This window comes from Propithecus coquereli, unplaced genomic scaffold (assembly GCF_000956105.1).
Source record: "Propithecus coquereli isolate 6110/MARCELLA unplaced genomic scaffold, Pcoq_1.0 Scaffold223, whole genome shotgun sequence".
NCBI lineage: Eukaryota > Metazoa > Chordata > Mammalia > Primates > Indriidae > Propithecus > Propithecus coquereli.
In genome coordinates, this window is record NW_012147523.1 from 4,417,063 (window position 1) to 4,436,191 (window position 19,129).

General features: G+C 51.4%; 2 protein-coding genes across 2 annotated transcripts in view; both read right to left on the reverse strand.

The window, feature by feature from the left end:
- The window catches only part of SDR42E2 (short chain dehydrogenase/reductase family 42E, member 2), a 28,840-nt gene extending 26,991 nt beyond the window's left edge, over positions 1-1,849 (reverse strand). The window contains exon 1 of the mRNA XM_012644939.1: positions 1,838-1,849. Within this exon, the coding sequence (XP_012500393.1) occupies positions 1,838-1,849 (12 nt within the window). The remainder of the gene's footprint in view (positions 1-1,837) is intronic.
- Positions 1,850-1,851: 2 nt separating this feature from the next.
- The window catches only part of VWA3A (von Willebrand factor A domain containing 3A), a 73,645-nt gene continuing 56,367 nt past the window's right edge, over positions 1,852-19,129 (reverse strand). Inside the window, exons 16-28 of the mRNA XM_012644941.1 lie at positions 17,307-17,377; positions 14,731-14,883; positions 13,246-13,336; positions 12,270-12,380; positions 11,201-11,298; positions 9,999-10,136; positions 9,012-9,120; positions 6,022-6,166; positions 5,071-5,215; positions 4,471-4,622; positions 3,588-3,711; positions 2,092-2,189; positions 1,852-1,903 (exon numbers count right to left, since the gene is read on the reverse strand). Coding sequence (XP_012500395.1) covers positions 1,852-1,903; positions 2,092-2,189; positions 3,588-3,711; positions 4,471-4,622; positions 5,071-5,215; positions 6,022-6,166; positions 9,012-9,120; positions 9,999-10,136; positions 11,201-11,298; positions 12,270-12,380; positions 13,246-13,336; positions 14,731-14,883; positions 17,307-17,377 — 1,487 coding nt within the window. The remainder of the gene's footprint in view (positions 1,904-2,091; positions 2,190-3,587; positions 3,712-4,470; positions 4,623-5,070; positions 5,216-6,021; positions 6,167-9,011; positions 9,121-9,998; positions 10,137-11,200; positions 11,299-12,269; positions 12,381-13,245; positions 13,337-14,730; positions 14,884-17,306; positions 17,378-19,129) is intronic.

The window sequence follows — 19,129 nt, forward strand, 5'->3', positions numbered from 1 at the left end:
GATCCTCCTGCCTCAGCCTCCTGAGTAGCTGGGACTACAGGCGCCACCACATCTAGCTAATTTTTCTATTTTTATTAGAGACAGGGTCTCGCTCTTGCTCAGGCTGGTCTCGAACTCCTGACCTTAAGCAATGCTCCCACCTCAGCTTCCGAGAGTACTAGGATCACAGGCTGAGCCACCATACCCCACCTGGATATGAGTCTTTTAATAAAGTTTTATCCCACCAAAAATTTATACACGCACAAACCCCCAATGATCACTTCAAACAGTTAAAGTCATTTTTATCCTATTAAGGAAATAAAGCAATTTTTTAATCTTAGAAAATGACCCCAGATGACATAATACATGACACATTCATTTCATATGTACCCAGCAGGGCTGGGCCCCGAAGACCCAATCTTATTTTCACATCCTTGAGGAGAGCATTCGCTCTGAACTGGGTTCCAGAGCAGCCTTCGGTGCGGTTTGGTTGAGCAGGTGAAGGGTGGCACCGAGAGGATGGGCTGATGGTGAATCTGCATTGGTCCTTGTGGTCCAGGGTGGTGGAAGCATGGAGAGAACCAGGGTAGAAACAATCCCGTTTGGCTGGTTTCCAGAGCTGGACTCCACAGCTCAGCTGGACGCTCACTGTTCACTATGTACTTGCCTCGTGGCAGGTCCCGGGGCCCCACGGACTCATCCTCGGGGAGCTCATGGTCAAGGAGAAGAGTTAGGTAAGTGAGCGAGGAGTCACGACATGGGGTGCTAAGTGCAATGAGGGGTATGGCTAGTCAGGACACCACGAGAGGAAGGCTGGAGGCTCCCAGCTCTGCCTGAAGGCCCCTCTCTCTAGATGGGTCCCAGGGACATCTTCACGGTGGAAAAGATGATGTCATTTGAGCTGTGCCTTGGTGGACAAGCAGGAGTCTCCAGGCAGAGGGTAGCAGGAAGGGTGTTCCAGGTAGGGAGCTTGGTGCAGGGCTTCCCAGCAAGTGACAATCTTGTGGCTGGAGTTTGGGGGATGTAGGGGGACAGGGCAGGAGAGTTAGGATAGATGTGGGGATGGCCCCCCACACAAAGAACAGAGCCTTTCCTGCCTCTGCTTCTGGGAAATCCCGGTGCCTGGAACCATGTTTTCTGTGGATGATCTGTGGGCCACTGCTTTCCATGATATCCCGCCCTTAGGACCAAGCTGCGCGCAGTGGGTGGTCTTGTAGGGTGGCCTTTCTGCTTAGAGGAATCATTATTTCTGGCCCACCCTCTCGCGGCCCGGATTGCAGAACGGAGGATGGACACAGAAAGAAACACACAGACACACACACAAGACGTACAAGACTGCAGTGGGGATTCCACCAGTCGCTTTATTCTTATACTTTTCTCTGTCCGGCAGCTACTTCCTGGCACGTGACTGCCTTGGGCGCCCTGAGGAAAATACATTTTCATTCCTTCCAGACAATTGCTTAAGGGAAGCAGACGTTTGCATCTTAACTTCTTTATCTCATTACCATATGCAGGACAATGAGACGCCTTGGCTTGTTTGCAAGACCCCAGGCGCTTGGATATCTGTCATAAAGCTATCTGTCATGAGGAATAGTTCTGTTTGGTCAACAGGCCGTGCCTGTCATAAAGCTATCTGTCATGAGGAATAGTTCTGTTTGATCGATAGGCCGTGCCTGGGCCTATTGACCTCTGGCGCCAAGGAGAGCACACCCAGTTTCGCTGACTCTGGGCTTAAGCCAATTTTGCCCAAGGACAGTCCCTACACACCCTACCACCACAGTTACTAGTGTCCACCAAATAGAGCCTGCGGCCTGGCCCTTGGACACTCCACATGTGCAGAGTCCCTCCCTCCCCTTACCTGAGAGCGCATCTCTAAAGAAGAGTGGCCTTTGGTTCCACATTGTTTTTCTTCTGGAGTTGGGATCTGGTGGACAGGAGGACGTGAAGGAGGATGGGTCCCTCGGTGCCCAGATTTCTGGGCTGGTGGGGAGAAGCAGGGCAGGAGCTCTCAGAGCAGGGGTGTCGTGAACTGGCAGGCTGTTGTTGATCGGGCCCAGAGTCTGGGTGGGCACAGCCACGTGGCAGGTGGGAGGGGCTGCTCCAAGGGCATACCTGAAGGACTGGGCCTGCCAGAGGAAGCTTCTGGCCTTGGTGATCTCCCGGGCCAGTATCCTTAAATCGTCTCCTTCAAACGGTGGCAGTGCAGGATCCTTGGAAAGGGGAAATGAGAGTGAAGTTCGATTCATTCGATAACTGGATGAGACCTGAAAATCTAAAATCTCAGAAGAATTTTAGATCCAATTAAATGTACCCTCCCTTCCGGTGCAGGAAATCTTGTGGGCCTCAGCATGTATGTCTCCAGGGATGGGAAGCTCACTACCTAGCAAGGCAGTCATTCTGCCAATGGGACACTTTGAAATAAGATGTCTGAGAGGCAACACAGAGAGGGGGTGGTGTCCAAGCAAGATGGTTTCTGAAGCTGAGTGAAGTTGGTACCTCTCCAGGCTCGGCAGAACTGAAATGGCATCTCTCTGCTACTCAGTAAAACCTGTTCAGGTCTTTCTCCATTTCTTCTAGTAAAATAGACATTCATAGGCATGCTTTTGTGTGTTTGTGTGTGTGTTAATTTTATTAATAATAAAATTGCAGAGCCTAGCCTTAAAAACACACATCTCACAATTAAGTTCCAAGAAAGAGACGAAGCTGTTCGTTTTCCCCGGCAGTAGTAGCAGTGATCCCACTCTGCAAGCAAAAACTATTAAAGAATCTGATTTGATAGGTACTAAACTGAGAACCTTCACGGTAGAGTCGTTTGGTTTCCTGTGTCATAAGGACCCTCGGGTGACTATTCATTACTTTTACCAACTTGTTCTGCTGTCTGTATTATTGGTAATCTTTGTCCCTAGAAGAGTTACTCAAACAAAGCAGTTATTATAAGGCCACCCAGACTTCAAAAATGATGGCATGTCATGTGAAAGTAACCTTTAACTTCCAAAAAGCCATCTGGAATTCTGATCGATTATCTTATTTGATAATTTGTTGCCCTGGAAGTATTATCGTTGACCATACTGCATTCCTAAAAGATATAAATATGTGCAGAATTTTTCCATCCAATAAAAAGAGGATCATCAGAATTTGTGACTTTGCTGGATTTATTCCTTAATAGATAACCTATGACTGTACTAGATCTAGTGCTTAACAGATAACGAGAACGTCTGTGTTTCGATGAATTTCTAGGAATGCATGAAATGTGCAGGAATGAAAGCACAGAGGTTAAGATCACAGGCGTTTTGGCTTCATGAGCTCCTGGGGCGTCAGGTGTATGCCTACACCTCCCTGAGCCTGTTCATTCATCTGTCAAAGGGTACCATAATTAAAAGAGGAAATCTATAGAAAGCAACATAAGTCTGATCTGACCATTATTAAATAACGCCCCAAACCCTGCTTGTTTCCCAGCCTTGAAGAGAGTGGGCCTAGCCTACGAGGACAGCAGCAAGGATATCCCACGCTTTTTAGTCCATACTTTGTCTCACAAGGGAAGCAGAGATCTTTTTAGTGAGAAGGGAAACCCCACGGCTGTCAACAGACCTCGTAGCTCGGCGACCTACCCTTTCCTCGATGAAGCCTTTGGTCAGCAGGCCATGGATTGTGACGAGCGTGTCCTCGCCGACAGGGCAGTGGTAGCGGCCCCCGGTGAGCGAAGCCAGCTTTCTCAGGAACTCAACCGCTGCTCTGCGGGGAGGAACGGAGGCTGCACCCGGCAAGTTCCCTGTGAGCCCCCATTCCCACGGGGAACTTAAGGCTGCAGGGCTCAAGAGAAAACGGTCTGGCAGTGGGCCTTTGCTTGAGCCATGGAGACCACCGTGCATGTCCCCAGGTACACTCTCCCGGCCAGCGCACTCCAGCCCCTGTTCCCCTGCTAGACATCTAACCAGTGCTAACTATGAATTAGTCCTGTAAGGGACACAGTGTGACCTTTACAGAGCTCATGGTTTCGACAGGGAGATAAAATATGTACCTATGTAATCCATTTTGCTAATGATAAAGTTTTTTTCTAAAGGAGCTGAGTCTCTCTGGTCTAAACATGTTCTATAGTGATTGTTTATGAAAATACCATAATGATGTTATGTTAATCTATTAGGTTTTCCCCTCTAGCTTTTTCCCCTAAATAGTCACAGATGTGTTCCCAAGAAAGCTCAGGAGGGAGGCTACGACGTGACCGTGGGAACTGGGGTGCGAATGTGTTTCCAGGCTGGAGAGAGTCAGGTGCGCAGCCCGCCGGTGGGCACAGGGAGGGTGGAGAGGGGCTGTCACTCCGTGGTGCGCTGCCTGCCCCGGCCCTCTAGGAAACAATGCTTCTCCTAATTTCTCACTTAAATGAGTAGGGCCCAGGAGAGACAGCATCTGAGTGAGTCCCTGGATTAGGTGAGGAGCTCAGACCTTCCCCCGTGGGAAAAGAATAAAACTCAGCACCGACTCCTCAGCGCCCACCTGTCTGAGCAGTTGAAGGAAATGGTGTGCACTTTCACGTCTCTCTCCTCCCTGAGTCTTTGGACCTCACTGAGAACAAGGCTGCAGCTCGTGTCTGGCTTCCCGTCGGTCAGGAGGTATAATCCTTCCAGGTCGTGAAAACTGAAAGCTTTCTGAAAGAGCACAGGAAGGTTATCAGGTTGTCAGGCACAGGGGAAGGGCTCACCCACAAGGACAAAAACCAATTGCCTGAAGGTGGGGCCTGCTGTCCCCAGGGAAAACGTGTCTGGTTGGATGCCACTGATTTGTTGTCCAGTGAGACTGAGAGACTCACCTTGCAGCCTAAGACAGACCAAGGAAGCTGCTAAGGTTTAGGAGCAAGAGCATGGCCCACTTCCTAGCTGGTTAACCCCGACCGAGTCACCTAACCTCTCTGTGTCTTCATCTATAAAGTGAGAACAACCAGAATCCCTTTCTCATTGGGCTGTTGAGAAGATGAAATGAAGTCACGCTTTGTAAATTCTAAAGTGCTCTTCGTAATCCTACAGCATTGTGCAATATTGGTACCAGGGACGATGGCATTTGCTTTGCTTTGGGCTTGGGCTCAGTGGTAGAACTTGCCAGCAATGCTTGCAAGACTGAGGTGCTCCCCTGAGCTTGCAGGTGGGTCACCCATTGCATAGCCTCGTGACACGCTGCATCCGTGGTCTCCACCAGAGCGTCCTGCCACGGCTGAAGGCCTTCTGCAAAGCTGAGCAGGTTAAAACTGGAGGGGCAGAGGGGGCGAGAAGATTGGTTAGAGCAGGCCCCAGTCTGGACTGGATTTGGTGGAAGTCACCTTTGTGAGGGCCATTGACGCCTGCCACTGAAGACCCCTATGACAAGCCCCATGGCCCCTCGGGGAGAAGGCTGGGGGCCCCTTGAGAACAAGAGGGGCAGGCTGACAATAGCGGATACAGACGGAAACGGGCTTAAATCCTAGCTCGGTCACTGAGTGGTTATGTGATCTTGGGCAAATTACTTAACCTCCCTATCTTCCTTTTTCTGGAAAATGAGGGATAGCAAAACCCTATAGGCTGCCAAGATTGATGAAATCATGCGTGTGAAGCACTCGGCACACAGAAAGCGCTCAATAAATGTTTACTCTTATTAAGGCAAGAATGAGTCCCAGCCTGGGACCAGAGCACCCTGCTGTCCCCTCGGGGTCATCCCTTCTGGATAGAGAGAACAAACAACTTCCCCCATTTAAAAATAAAGTTCACAAAAATAAATAATAATGATAATGATTAAATAAATAAATAATCAAATTCAGCTGAAAGCCACGATTCAAGGCCACATGGTAGTCCCTTTGCTGTGCTTGCGAATATTCCTAGGCCTGAAATGGATTCTAAAAATTGTTCCCTTTCTGCCGTCCAGCAGAGTATAGTGGTCTTCCCTGCCCAGGTAAGCTACTTAGAAGAGCATCTCAGACACCTCCCGGCCGACTGGAACTGAGAGGAAGGAGCGTGTTCTGCCAGGGAAGCCCCGGGAACTGCCCCTTGGATCTCCCTGAGCCTGGCCCCAGCCTCCTACCTGTGGCAGCGCTTCCGCAGCTGTTCCCAAATCAGCAGAACCAGCCCTGTTTTCACCTGCTGCAGGTAGGGGCCCATGGACCCGGATGTGTCCAGCAGGACGCACACTTTGCTCTCCAGGATGGCACCAAATAGTCGGCGGCTCCCTGCTCCGAAACGGGAGGGGGCAGAGGCAGGACATGGCGAGGGTCCTCCTGCTGGGTGGGCTTCCTCGCCGTGTCTGTCTTACACAGTCTCCCAACACCTGTTGTCTGCCTGACAGTGGAGCACACATCACCCTACGGGGAGATGGCCTTTGTGGGGTCGTGGCAGGGTCAACTGTCCCAGGGCAGAGCCAGTGGGTGGTTTGGGGCCCTGGCTCTGCCCATGATGATTTGTACAAGTGGTTAGAACCTCCCTGGGCTCAAGTGTCCTCACCCCTAAAATTAAGTGATTGCATTAAACAGTGTCACAGTATTATTTGGGGCTGGAAAAGATGTTAGGGAGCACGTAGTCAGTCAACTGGTCCTCAGAAGTTAACTGAGCATTTGCTATGTGCTATGTGCACAAAGTACGGTGGTGAACAGGAGAGGGTCCCTGCCCTGCAGAGCTTATGGTTGGGCAAGGAAGACAGATGTTAAATAATTACAACTCTGTCCAGGGTTAGGACAAAGGGGCGTCGTGGAAGCACACAATGGGGAGAATTGAAGTTATTAATAGACAGATCTAGGGTGGGTGCCAGGAAGCCAAGGAAGGATGCGCAGCAGTTGGCCAGTGTGGGCAGACAGAGGGAACAGCCTAGAAAGGACATGAGGATGGGGAGGAGAGTGGGGCCTGCCGGAGGGGCAGAGAGAAGCCCGTGTGGGGAAACGACAAGGTTGGATTGGAGAGACCCACGGAGACAGGGATGAGAGATGAAGCTGGAGAGGTTGTTAAAGGGCTCGGGATTCATCCCCAGGGGACACCCAGAGGGCTGGCGACTTGGCGGATCACTCGGGCTGGCAGACGCAGAGCCGAGATCAATACCCAGGTGCTCTGACCCACACTTCAGTCAGGCCATCTCTGGCGCTGGTCCCAAATGGAGCTAAGACAGGGGGAAGCCAGGCAAGCAGAGGGTGACGCGTCCAGTGTTCTGGAAACACGCCACTGGTGGCGGCGGTGGGGAATCTGACAAACCGCTGCAAAATGGAACAGCCGCTCTCCAGGCACAGGTGCCCTGAGCCGGCTGCACTGCTGCCCGGGAGCCTCCAGGACTCACCTGGGGTGTTCTCTGGCAACGCTCGTGACAAAAGGAGAATAAGAGCGGAGCCTTCCTGAAGCAGGGGGTTCCGTGAGGATACCCAGCCGGCCAGTCAGCTGGCAGGGGCACCTCCAATCACAAATGGCCCGAGGTCCACCTTTGGAACCAGACGGCGGAAACACTGCAAGCCACCAAACCCTGTTGTCTTTCATCTCCCAAATCTCTCTGACTCTGCCTGCTGATCCATCCCCATCTCCATACCTTTTCCAGCTCTCTCAATCTTTCACCTGGTCAAGACTAGGTCACCCTGATTCCACTCTGTGCCCTCAACAACTTATTTCCCACACGGCAATCAGAGGGATTACTGCAGATGCCAACCTGATCACTTTCCCCTTCTTTAGGGGCGTTCAGTGGCTTCTCATTGCTCCTAATCAATAGCGAAGTCCCTTTCCTGTCCTTGTCTCACCAGGAGGGCCTCGCCCTTCACTCCCCTCGCTCTCGGCATCCCCTCCCCACTCAGCCCACGCCTGTTCTGCCGCTCTCTGCCCCGTGAACATCTATCCATTCTGCAGATCTCAACTGACACATCACCTCTTCGGGGAAGCCTTCCTGACCTGCCTGCCCAGGCCCACTGCCCCTCTAGAGGGGTCTCCAGCACCTCGCCTGCCTCTCCCTGTACTTGTCGCAGTTGCCACATCAGACTCGTTTGTGACTCTTGGGTTAACGTGGGTCTCCTCTGAGACCGTGCACTCCGTGAACTCAGGGACCAGGTTGGGTTTTCCTTCCACCCTCTCCCCAGCACCTAGCAGGAGAGCAACACTCACTAGCGGCACAAGGAATGAACGAGAGAATGCAAAAATGGATGGAGCATCCCCGGGGGAGGTTCTGAGGTGGGAGACAGCGTTCATATGTGAGGTGTGGGACTCGTACTACGAAGGAAGCAGCTGGATCTCTGGGGTATCTGTGAACTGGGAATGAGGAGAGGCTCACACCCACTTTGCCCCACCTCAGCCTCTGACCTGCGACTGGGGCCTGCAGCCCCCTCCGGAGACTTTGGAATAAGCGGTCATCGCTGCAGCTACTACCCGTGGACTGTTTGTGCCAGGTCCTACCACAGAGGATTGGACCTAATGAATTTGCACAAGACCCTGCGTGGCCCACACAAGGCCACCCATAGGGTCTCTATATGACTCTCTCCTGCTTCCCAGGCCCCAAAGCCTGAACCCCCTCCTGTCTGGGTCTAACTATCTACCCAGCTTCTTGGACTCGGTGCTTCGGACCATCTCTTAGTCCCCAGCCCCGGCTCTGGGAATGTCAGCCTGGCTCTCCTCAGCCACTGCAACCTCCCTCCGCCTCTCCCAGAGGGCCTCGGCACTCTTTGTAGAGAAGAACGGAGGCTCCTTCTCTGTCAGGACCCCTCCCATCTCTGCCTCCACGGGCCGGTTCTATGGGGCCAGGTCAGTGCTAAAGTAAGCCCCTCGAGGGTGAGCCCCCGTCACATGCAGGAAGACGAGCTGCAGACTGTGGCCCTGCAGAGAAGCCCTGGCCAGCACACGTTCTCTCTGGGGCCCTTTGGCCCCTGCACCCTGTCATCCAGCACCTGGCCGGACCTCTGAACCCAGAAGCCTAGTTGTACCTGGATGACCCTCCTGGCTCAATCCCCTGACCTGACAGTCCGTGAGGGCCTGGCCTTAGAAGGACTGACCCCAGGGTCCCCGGACCCTCGCCTCTTCTCCTGCCCCGCCACCCCCTGGGACGGTGGGCAGGCTCACCAGACAGCAGCCACTGCAGCCTCTGGACATAGCGCCTCATCACCTTCTCCACGCACCTGACGTACACCTCCATGTCCCTGGGCGTCCACTGAATGTGTCTCACCACGCCCTGGAGCAAGGCAAGTGAAAGCAGACGCCCACCCCTCAGCTGTCTCTTCGTAGCCCTGCCACCCTTTAAGACAGTTCAATTCCCAAAACATCTGTTAGGCATGTATTTTTGTTTGTTTAAAAGCCTTTTTCCCTTTTACTAAACTAGTAGATTTATGGTTCTACAATGTTGTAGAGGCACAAGGATGATGGTTTTGTGGCAAAGGCAGTCACTATAGCACTAAGAAAACACAATATCTCTAAATTTTAAAATAGAAAACCCTGAGTGGTGGGGCGAGAAGTCCATAAATTTCAGTCCAAAAGATGACTTGGATGGAGAGGGGAGGCACCCTAGTGCGACCGTAAGTTCTTTCGGTGGACCATTTTGAATTTCATGGCTATTGTAGTTTCCCCTAATGTTGATAACACAGTACAAAACAGCAAGGAGAGAAATGATTAGGTTTTCATTTTGTACTAAAATTACTTGCTCCAGTGCCAAAACAATGAAAAAACATTACCCCCAAATTAGAACACAGAGACGAGAACCACCTCACTTCCTGTCATGACCCGTTTGCTGCCGTCCTAACACACCATTGTCAGTGTCGGGGTACAAAGTGCTCAGGGGTGATTGCAAAGTCGCTGCCGTCTGTGCCCAGAAACTGTTTCTAATCCTCCCTCCATGAGCCTGTCGACCCTGGAGTGTGATCTCAGGCCTCCGGGGAGCTGGCTTTTCTCCCAGCAGGATTCTGCATCCCCTGTGTGCCGAGGGGAGCCCCACGCTGGGGGTGGTGTTCTTACAGGCAGGAAGAGATGCCACGGTGCTGTGCACTGCTCTCTGCCACTTGCAGCTGAGAAGAGGCAGAAGCTGGGGGGGAGCCAACGGCAGCACCTGTGACTCACATTGACCTCTATGCTGGGGAAGGCACTGCAGTACTTGGCGGACGCTGATCTCCGTGCTGACTTTTGATGAGCGCAGCTGGGACCGAGGCATCTGGAGATCTCCAGCTTCAATTTTTTCAGCCCATAATTTGCTACCCACTTTGGAATAAAGGAAAGAACTATTATCTTAAGTAACTGAGGCTTAATTGAATGACCGACTCTTTCTTTTTTGAGACAGTGTCTTGCTCTGTCGCCCAGTCTGGAATGCAGTGTCTCCATCACAGCTCACTGCAGCCTTGAGAGGTCCTGCACAGCCTCAGCCTCCTCACAGGGAATCACTCAGGAACCACTGACCGCCCAAGAGGCGAACCCTGAGACTCCAGCGTTTCACCCCAGAACTTCAGAAGGCAGGAGAGGGTGATGTGCCTGGGCTGGATCCCGAAATCTGGTGTTCTTTGAATGAGGGCAGCGCTTGCGTGCACAGAATCCCCTGGAAATGCAGCCCCTTGGCTGGGAATAATTGAATTCCTGGGGTCAAGAGATACTCCCACGTCAGCCTCCCAAAGTGCTGGGATTATAGGTGTGAGCCACCATGCCTGGCCTGGCTCATTTATTAAAACCTCATGTTTGGCCAGGATTTTCAGACCAGCCTGGGCAACATAGCAAGACCCCATCTCTACAAAAATTTTAAAAACCAGCTGGGCATGGTGGCATGTGCCTGTAGTCCCAGCTACTTGGGAGGCTGAGCCAGGGAGGCTCAAAGCAATTAGAGCAGCATGACTTCCAGGATCTGCACAATCAGAGTCAGAATCAGGCTTTCATTAAATAATTGTGGGAAGAAGGATGTTCTATCTTCTTATAGGAACAAGTAGGAGGATTTCTGTTGCTTGCAACCAAGAGGATCTGATACCACTAAGTACTTTACACAAAATACACTTTAATCCTCACATCAAGTTCCTTAGTAGATACAACTATCCTCATTTTACAAACAAAGATATTGAGTGTAGCTAAGTGACTTGCCCAAGGTCACCCAATTAGGAAGCAGCAGACCTAGATTTTGAATTTAGATCTATTTAACCCTTATTGCATCTGCTGCAGTAAGCAGTCATTCTTTGCAGGTTTGCTCTTATTTCTAAGCTTGCCCACCCTCCTAGAAGTAACAGTTGGTGGAAAGAATTACTGTATTGCCTAAGGGGTATGTGCTGGTGCAGACATCTCAGTACCTCTTGGCTTGAGCAAACCGTATCCTTTCTGGGCAACTCAATGGAGGAATTGGTCCTTCTTACACCCTTTCCTTGAGGGTACTTCTTGTACACTGCGCCTAGGAGAAACAGAGCGAGGTCACTGCTATAGTTTGGGTGTTTGACCTCTCCAAATCTTGTGTTGAAATTTGACCCCCAATGTTGGAGGTGGGGCCTACTGAGAGGCGTTTGGGTGGCTGATGGGGGCAGATCCCTCATGAATAGATTAATGGCCTCCTTGGTGGGGTGGAGGGAGTGAGTGAGTTCTATTAGTTCTATTAGTTTCCAGGACAGCTAGTCATTAAAAAGAGCCTGGCACCGGCCCTGTCGCTTGCTTCCTCTCTTGCCATGTGATCTCTGCACACATTGGTCCCTTTTGCCTTCCGCCCTGAGTGGAAGCAGCCTGAGGCTGTCACCAGATGCCCAGTCTTCCAGCCAGCAGAATCATCAGCCAAATAAACCTCTTTTCATTACAATCACCCAGCCTCAGATATTCCTTTACAGCAACACAAACAGACTAAGACACTGTGCACCTCTCTCCCCTCCCCCTCCCCCAGCTGCTCCCTTTCTCATGTCAATTTCTCTGTCAATCAAGTCACTGTAAAATTCCTCAGGTGCCATTTGCTGAGAGGTAGAAAGGGAGGCTGTTAGGTGCTCAGAGTCTCCCACTTGGCCTGAACTGCTGCTGGGGTCTGCACTCTCACAGTGGCCAATCAGGCTGGCCTTGGGAATGAATCATCTCCACCCCCTTCCCAGTCGGCCTCCAAGCTAAGGAAACAGCCCCTAGCGGATGCAGCCAGAGTTTCCCAGGGTCTCACAGGTCTCATCTTCAATACTGACTTTCCTCATTCTCTGTCAGCGCCAAGACTTTGCATGTCCATTTCCCTAGGCTGGGAGAACTGCGTTGTGTGAGGACAGCCTTGCTCCAGAGGCATTGTGGCCCATGTCCTGGGACAGTAGGAGGGGTCTCCTTCCCATGGGGCCCGCTGCCCCTCAACAGTTCCCACAGGGTGAAGGGGCCATATGGACACTCGCACAGCCCCCAGCTTACCCACTTTATTCCCTGTGTCTGTGTAGAACAGCAAGAGAGCTGTCTCTGCTTCCCGTGACTTGGTCTTCCTCCTCCGTTCTGTTGTGACATCTTTCACTGGCTGGGCTGCAGCTAGAGGACATTGGGCTTGTTGGCTGGAGCAGCCTAGTGACTTCATGTGATGAAGCTGTCCAGCCTGACTTAAGGACTTCTCAACTCCAGCTAGACTCTAACCCAGGAAGTGGGGCTCTAAGATGGCTCTGATGCACCCCTTGTCCCCATCCCAAGTCCTCCGGCCTCTCCCAGATCAGTGACAGCCAGAGCTTCCATGTACTGAGTCCAGATGTCCACCGGGTGTGGTGCTCAGTCCTGGCATGCCCCGCCCCGTTTCATCTCACAGTCCCTAGACTGCAGATGAGGGAAGCAGGACTCAGAGCTGGCCAGAAGCAGAGCGGTGATTACCCCCTGGTCTTGCTGACTCTAGAACTCAGCTCTGGGCCACTCTGCCATGTCTTTGACATTAGAAATAGCATACATGGTCTTGGGTTCTTTCTTTCTTTTTTTTCCTTTTTTTTCTTTTAATTTGAGAAAGGGTCTCAGTCTATTACCCAGGCTAGAGTGCAGTGGCATGATCATAGCTCACTGCAGCCTCAAACTCCTGGGCTCAAGTGATCCTCCTGCCTCAGCCTCCCAAGTAGGTGGGACTACAGGCACACACCACCACATCCAGCTAATTTTCTATTTTTTGTAGAGAGGGGGTCTCACTATATTGCCCGGGATGGCCAAGCCTGAGTTCCTTCACCAGTGAAATGGGAGCTGATCGCGTACTGCGCACAGGATTGTCATAGGCTTTTTAAACCGGACACTCTCACAGACGGGCTGGCATGTGATCAAGCTCATGCCTGATCATGGATACTTTCGGCGCTATGATTATTAATCCATGCCTCAGCTGTGCCTGTGCCACCCTTCGCCCCACCTGACCGCGGCCATGCCTTACCTGGCGAGGTGTCTGCTCTGCCACTGAGGGGACGCCATTTCAGAGCCTTCAAGGGGGGGCTCTTCTCTCTGTCTGGGTCATCTTTGACGTTCTAGAAAACAGGCCATCTTTCCCATCAAAGGCCTGTTCTCTGTGGTGGGCAGTACCCTATTCACCCCAGCCTCAATCTGTCAATGAGGAACTTCGCAGAGAGGAGCCTAAGGGAGGGGACTCCTCAGACACGTCTGGCCGCATCTCCTACAGTGGATTCGGAGGGGACTCTGGGTTTTGAGGTGAAAGGGCATGTGTGCCTGTGCATGCGTGTGTGTGGCATGAGAGTGAGAGAGTGTGCCAGGACAGCTGTGGGGGTCGCCAACTGCACCAGTTGCCTGCCCCTCTTCCTACTGGCCTGGGATATCAGGGCCTCCAGCATGTCGAGCAAACATTCGGGTAACTTCTGTCTCTGTTGGGCACCTCAGTTTTCAGGAAGGAGTTCTGTCATTACTGGGCACAACTGGAATGTCACCCAGGGTCCTGTACCAGCTATGGAGATCTCTGGGTGAGCTGCTGGGACAAAGACCTGGAACTGCCATCCAGGGAGCCCCCAGCCTGGTATCAGGAGGGCCCAGGAGAGGTCCTGCACAGCCTCACCCTCCTCACAGGGAATCACTCAGGAACCACTGACCGCCCAAGAGGCGAACCCTGAGATTCCAGCGTTTCACCCCAGAACTTGGGAAGGCAGGAGAGGGTGATGTACCTGGGCTGGATCCCGAAATCTGGTGTTCTTTGAATGAGGGCAGCGCTTGTGTGCACAGAATCCCCTGGAAATGCAGCCCTTTGGCTGGGAATAAGCTACGTACTGTCTGGGATGGACTTCCTCATTTTGGAAATGTGCCACGTTCACAGGGGCCTGTCAGCCAGTGAAAGGCTGAAGAACTCACGGGTTTCAGTGCCCCTTCAGCTCACAAGCACGGCTGTGACTGGGGTCTTCCCTCTGGAGGCGCCCTGACCGCCGTGGTGGGGTGGCTATTTCACGCAGGACAGATTTGACAGAGTGGGGGTGGGGCTGAGCCCCAGCAGGCACAGGTCCCCCCTCGGCCTCCTGTCAGGTCTCCGCTAAGCCTTGAGCAGCAGCAACAGAGCCTGTTAGAGACCCTAATTCCCTTTCCCTGAGGGACCCTCCAGGTTAAGGCAGCAGACGTTGACAGTGGCTGTCAATTCCATGGCGTCCTCAGTACCAGGCTGGGGACGATGCTGGGATAGGCAGGCAGAGCCAAAGTTTGGGGTGGGGTGGGGGCAGAGGAGCCCCCAGAGCTGAGAAGCAGGTCCCGCAGGGGAGGTGCCAGGGTGACAGGCACCTGTGGGATGTCACCACGGAAGACCCCACCCCCATTCCTGTTGGCCCTGGGGCCCGGAGGCCTGGCCCAGGCATCTTAAGTTCAGGAAAGACCAGGAGCCAAAGTGGAAACCAAACGCTCTGAGTGTTATTAGGGAGGGGACTCAAACCATTCTGGCCACCGAGGGGGCCGTGGACTTGGGAGAACAGAGTTTCTTGGGCTGACGTCTCTGCTGGAGCATCTTTGGCTTTTCTTTCTGGAGGTCTGCACTTTCCTTTTCTTTTCCTGAGTGATTCTTCAGGGAGGCTACCAGTAAGGCACACTGCAATGGGAGTGGAGGGTTAGCAGTGCCCCAGCCACCGTGGACGGACAGACGGACAGGCACATACACACCTGGCAGGAACACCTGGGTCTACTGGAACCCCTGGCATCTCCTGGACTCCTCTTTTTGTCCCTAGAAAGCCACCTGGGGTGATGGTGCTGTGGATCAGTACCACTAACCATAAGTTCCAGGCATGGAGGGCCTGGGGCATACCAGGCACTGGGCTAGTTAATGTCATGCCAACAAGAACATGCCAACTCTGCTGGTAGGGTCGCTGCTATCTTATCCCCATTTTGCAGATGAGGAAACCAAAGCTCTGTGAGCTCAAGGTCTTTGTCCGAGGTGACGCTACTAGTATGTAGAGAAGCTTCGATTCAAACTCAGGTGGGGCTAGTTCCAAAGCCAATGCTCCTTCTGTCATAAGACACTGTGGCCTGCACAGGGGCTGATCAGGTCACCATATACCAGGCTGAGTCCAGATACTGGCACAATAATGGCGTAATACTAGGTTCCTTTTGCCTACAAATTTCTCGACTGCCCAAAAGGTCCTCCCTTGATCTCAGTGAAAGCACTAGAAGCCACCATTCAAGTGTAAATAAGCATCCTAAGGAAGGGTGGATCGAGCCATTACTGCCCATTAACACCTTGGGAATGAGTTGTTCAGGTGAGGGAATGGGACTGATGTGCACCTGAGGAGAGGGGAGTTTGAAAAGCACCAAAGGGTGCTGGTTCCAGGACAGCTCAGGCAGGTCCAGCAGAGCCACAGATCTGCCCATCCAATGGCCACAGAGGAAAAGAACGTGGAGACGTGGCCCTGCCCTCCCAGGAGTCCACAAGCCAGTTGGGGAGATGAGTCATTCTGCAAATGGTGAGTCAGAGGAGAGCCCTTTGCAGACACCTCTGAGGCCTGGACCATGGCCCCTGCATGCTCTCTGTCCATCAGCATGGCTCGAACTGCCCCAAGTCTCTATCTCCAGCCATAGCTGTTCCTACCTGCCCACAGGATACCCTCGCTTATTGATCTCAAGGCCCCACACACTCACCTTTGTCCCAAATCCACCTTGACTTACGCCCCCCAAGAGCCCTTCTCCTGTTTTCTCTGTCTCGATCAATGGCACCACTGTCTACTGGGTCCACCAGTAAGGAACTTCGGAGTGTTCTTCCTTAAGTGTTCTCATGTCTGTCCCCTTGTTCCCACGCTCATGGCTTCTACCGTGATCTGGCCCCTTCCTACCTCTCTAACTGCACCTTGTACTGCTCAGCTGCCCTCTTTGAGGAAGTGACATTTCAGTGCATCTTGGACAATGAAGACCAAGCCACGGAAGGTCTAGGAGGGGAATGGCGGGCAGAGGAAACAGCGGATGTAAAGGCCCAGAGTTTAGGAATGAGCTTGGTGTGTTCAAGGAACTCAAAGGAGGCCAGAATTTACAGCACCCAGACCTAAAACCAGTGACTTGTAGGAAACACTCATGTTTCACCTGAAGCCTTGGGTGTCAGTGGATAAGGACATGAAGAGGGGAGCTGAAATGGGATGAGTTGTGTCCCCTGAAAAGATAGGCTGGTCTGAGGCCCCAGGACCTGTGAATGTGACCTTACTTGGAAATAGGGTCTTTGCAGATGTAATCAAGATGTAAACTAAGATGAGGTCATACTGGAGTAGAATGGGCCCTTAATCTAAGGTGACTGGTGTCCTCGTAAGAGGAGAAGAGATACAGACACACCCAGAAGGAAGATAATCATGTGAAGACAAAGGCAGAGATTGGAGTTATGCTGCCATGAGCCAAGGAATGTCAAGGATTGCCGGTGACAAGGACTCCCTCCTTGACCAAACTTACGTTCCTCTGAGCCTCCTTTTCAACAAGACCCTGGCCTGCTGAACCCAGTTTTAGCAAATAATCCTGACAAGTCCAGTTAGTGAGACTCGCTCCACCCTTGATATCCAATCAAATTCCTCATCTCCCACGTTGATATTAATATCTGAGTCCTTGGCCAGCCTTTAGCAAGAATCCCCTACCTGTGACATCTAATCAAGTTCCTCTTAGTAATTTTCTGTCCACTGACTCCACTCATTGGCTATAGATCCCCAGCTATCATTGTTATCATCGGAGTTGAGTTCAATCTCTCTCCCCTATTGCAATAGTCTTAAATAAAGTCTTCCTTGCCATTTTAAATGAACATCCAGTGCCATTTTAAAAAAAAGTTACCACCAGAAGCTAGAAAGAGGCAAGGAAGGATTCTCCCCAGAGCCTTCAGAGGGAGCGTGGCCCTGCTGACAACCTGACTCCAGACTTCTAGCCTCCGGAAGTATGAGAGAACAAATGGGTGCTGTTTAAAGCCACCCAGTCTGTGCTAGTTTGTTACGGCAACCACAGAAAATGAACACAGAAGCCAGTGCAGTCACTTGGTCCATGCCCACGGCATACCTTTTGGGAGTAGTTGAGAGCCTTCTCCATCTCGGACACGATGGCGTTGATGTCATCGCTCTCATAAATGCCTGGAAACAAAGCACACTGTGAGCGTGGGGACGGGGGTGGACCCTGCAAATGTCCACATCTGGACACACCTGCAGAGGCGACTGGAGTCCGAAGAAGAGCGTGGGGTCTTAATGGGCCGAGCTGACCTGCCCCCAGCCCACACTGTCCAGTGGTGAAGAGGATGGGCAGGTGTGGTGCGGTCACCAACAGTGGGGCTGGCCTTGTGACCCAGGGACCTGACACACACCCCCAAGAAAAGCAGGTTAGGTGCAAAAGTCCCGCTACTCCAATGAATAAAAGGACCTACCCTGGAAGTATCACAGTATGTGATGTCTGTAGTGAACACTGATGTCTCGTTTGAGAGGGACTAGAGTATAATGGCTACAAAGACAGACTCTGAGGCTGGGCTGCCTGGGTTCAACTCCTGGTTCCACCACTTGACTACCTGTGTGCTCTTGGGTTCTGTGTCTCAGCTTCCCCATGTGTAAAATGGGATAATAATCACCTACTTCACAGGGTTATTGTGAGGAACAAATCGTAATACAGGTTGGCATCCCAAACCCAAAAATTTAAAATCCTAAATGCTCCCAAATGTGAAACTCTTTGAGCGCCAACACGATGCTCAAAGGAAATGCTCATTGGAGCATTTCAGATTTCGGATTTTCAGGTTTGGGATGCTCAACCTGTAAGTATTCCAAAATCTGAAAAAATCCGAAATCCAAAACACTTCTGGTCCCAAGCATTTAGGATAAGCATATTCAACCTGTATCTGTAAAATGCTTAGAACTGTGTCTGGCATATATTAGCTGTTGGATAAGTGTTTGCTATTATTAGTGATAAGTACCAATAGTAACTTAAATGTACACACCCAGAACTTTTCAGGAAAGAACGAGCCAGGAAACAGGGCCCCAGAGTCCAACCGCTGACTTTGTAACCACAGGCACATCATGTCCCTGGGAGTCACTTCACTTATGAATCAAAGAGGATGGAATGCACCAGTGTGTTCCGGCCTCAATCACTCCCATGTCGCTGTCATGAGTTTTGTCTTGTCTGCATCCCACTTAAACCATGATTTCCTTCAAATGTGTATTTCAATCCACTCACTTTTTGTTTGCTTAACAGTACAGCACTTAATGTTGAGCACTGCTCAATGATGGGGACATGGTCTGAGAAATGCATCATTAGCAATTTCGTTGCTATGTGATCACCGAATGCGCTTGCACAAATCTAGATGGTGTAGCCCACTACACACCTAGGCTATGGGGAGTAGCCTGTCGCTCCTGGCTACAGACCAGCACAGTGCGTGACTGTGCTGAATACTGCAGGTGACTGTAACACAGTGGTAAGTATTTGAGTATGGAAGCAGATCTAAACATAGAAAAGGCACAGTAAGAATAGGATATGATAATCTTATGCTGTATGTTCAGTTCATCCTGGACTGAAACATCATTATGCGGTACATAATGGTATATTTAAAACAGAAGATTTATGTCACTGCTGACCATGGAAAAGCCAGTCTTTTTCTAAGAATGTTAAAACAAGCATATAACTGTCACAATAAAAAAAAATTGCTTCACGTACCATTTACAACTATCTTGCCACCACCTGTTGTGAAAATACTATGCTTTGGGAAACATTAATCTAAGAGATTTTTAGGGCACCTTCCAGCTCTGACATTCTAAAGTACTTTTTTTTTTTTTTCTTTTTTGAGACAGGGTCACATTCTGTCACCTCGGCTAGAGTGCAGTGGTGTTATCACAGCTCACTGCAAC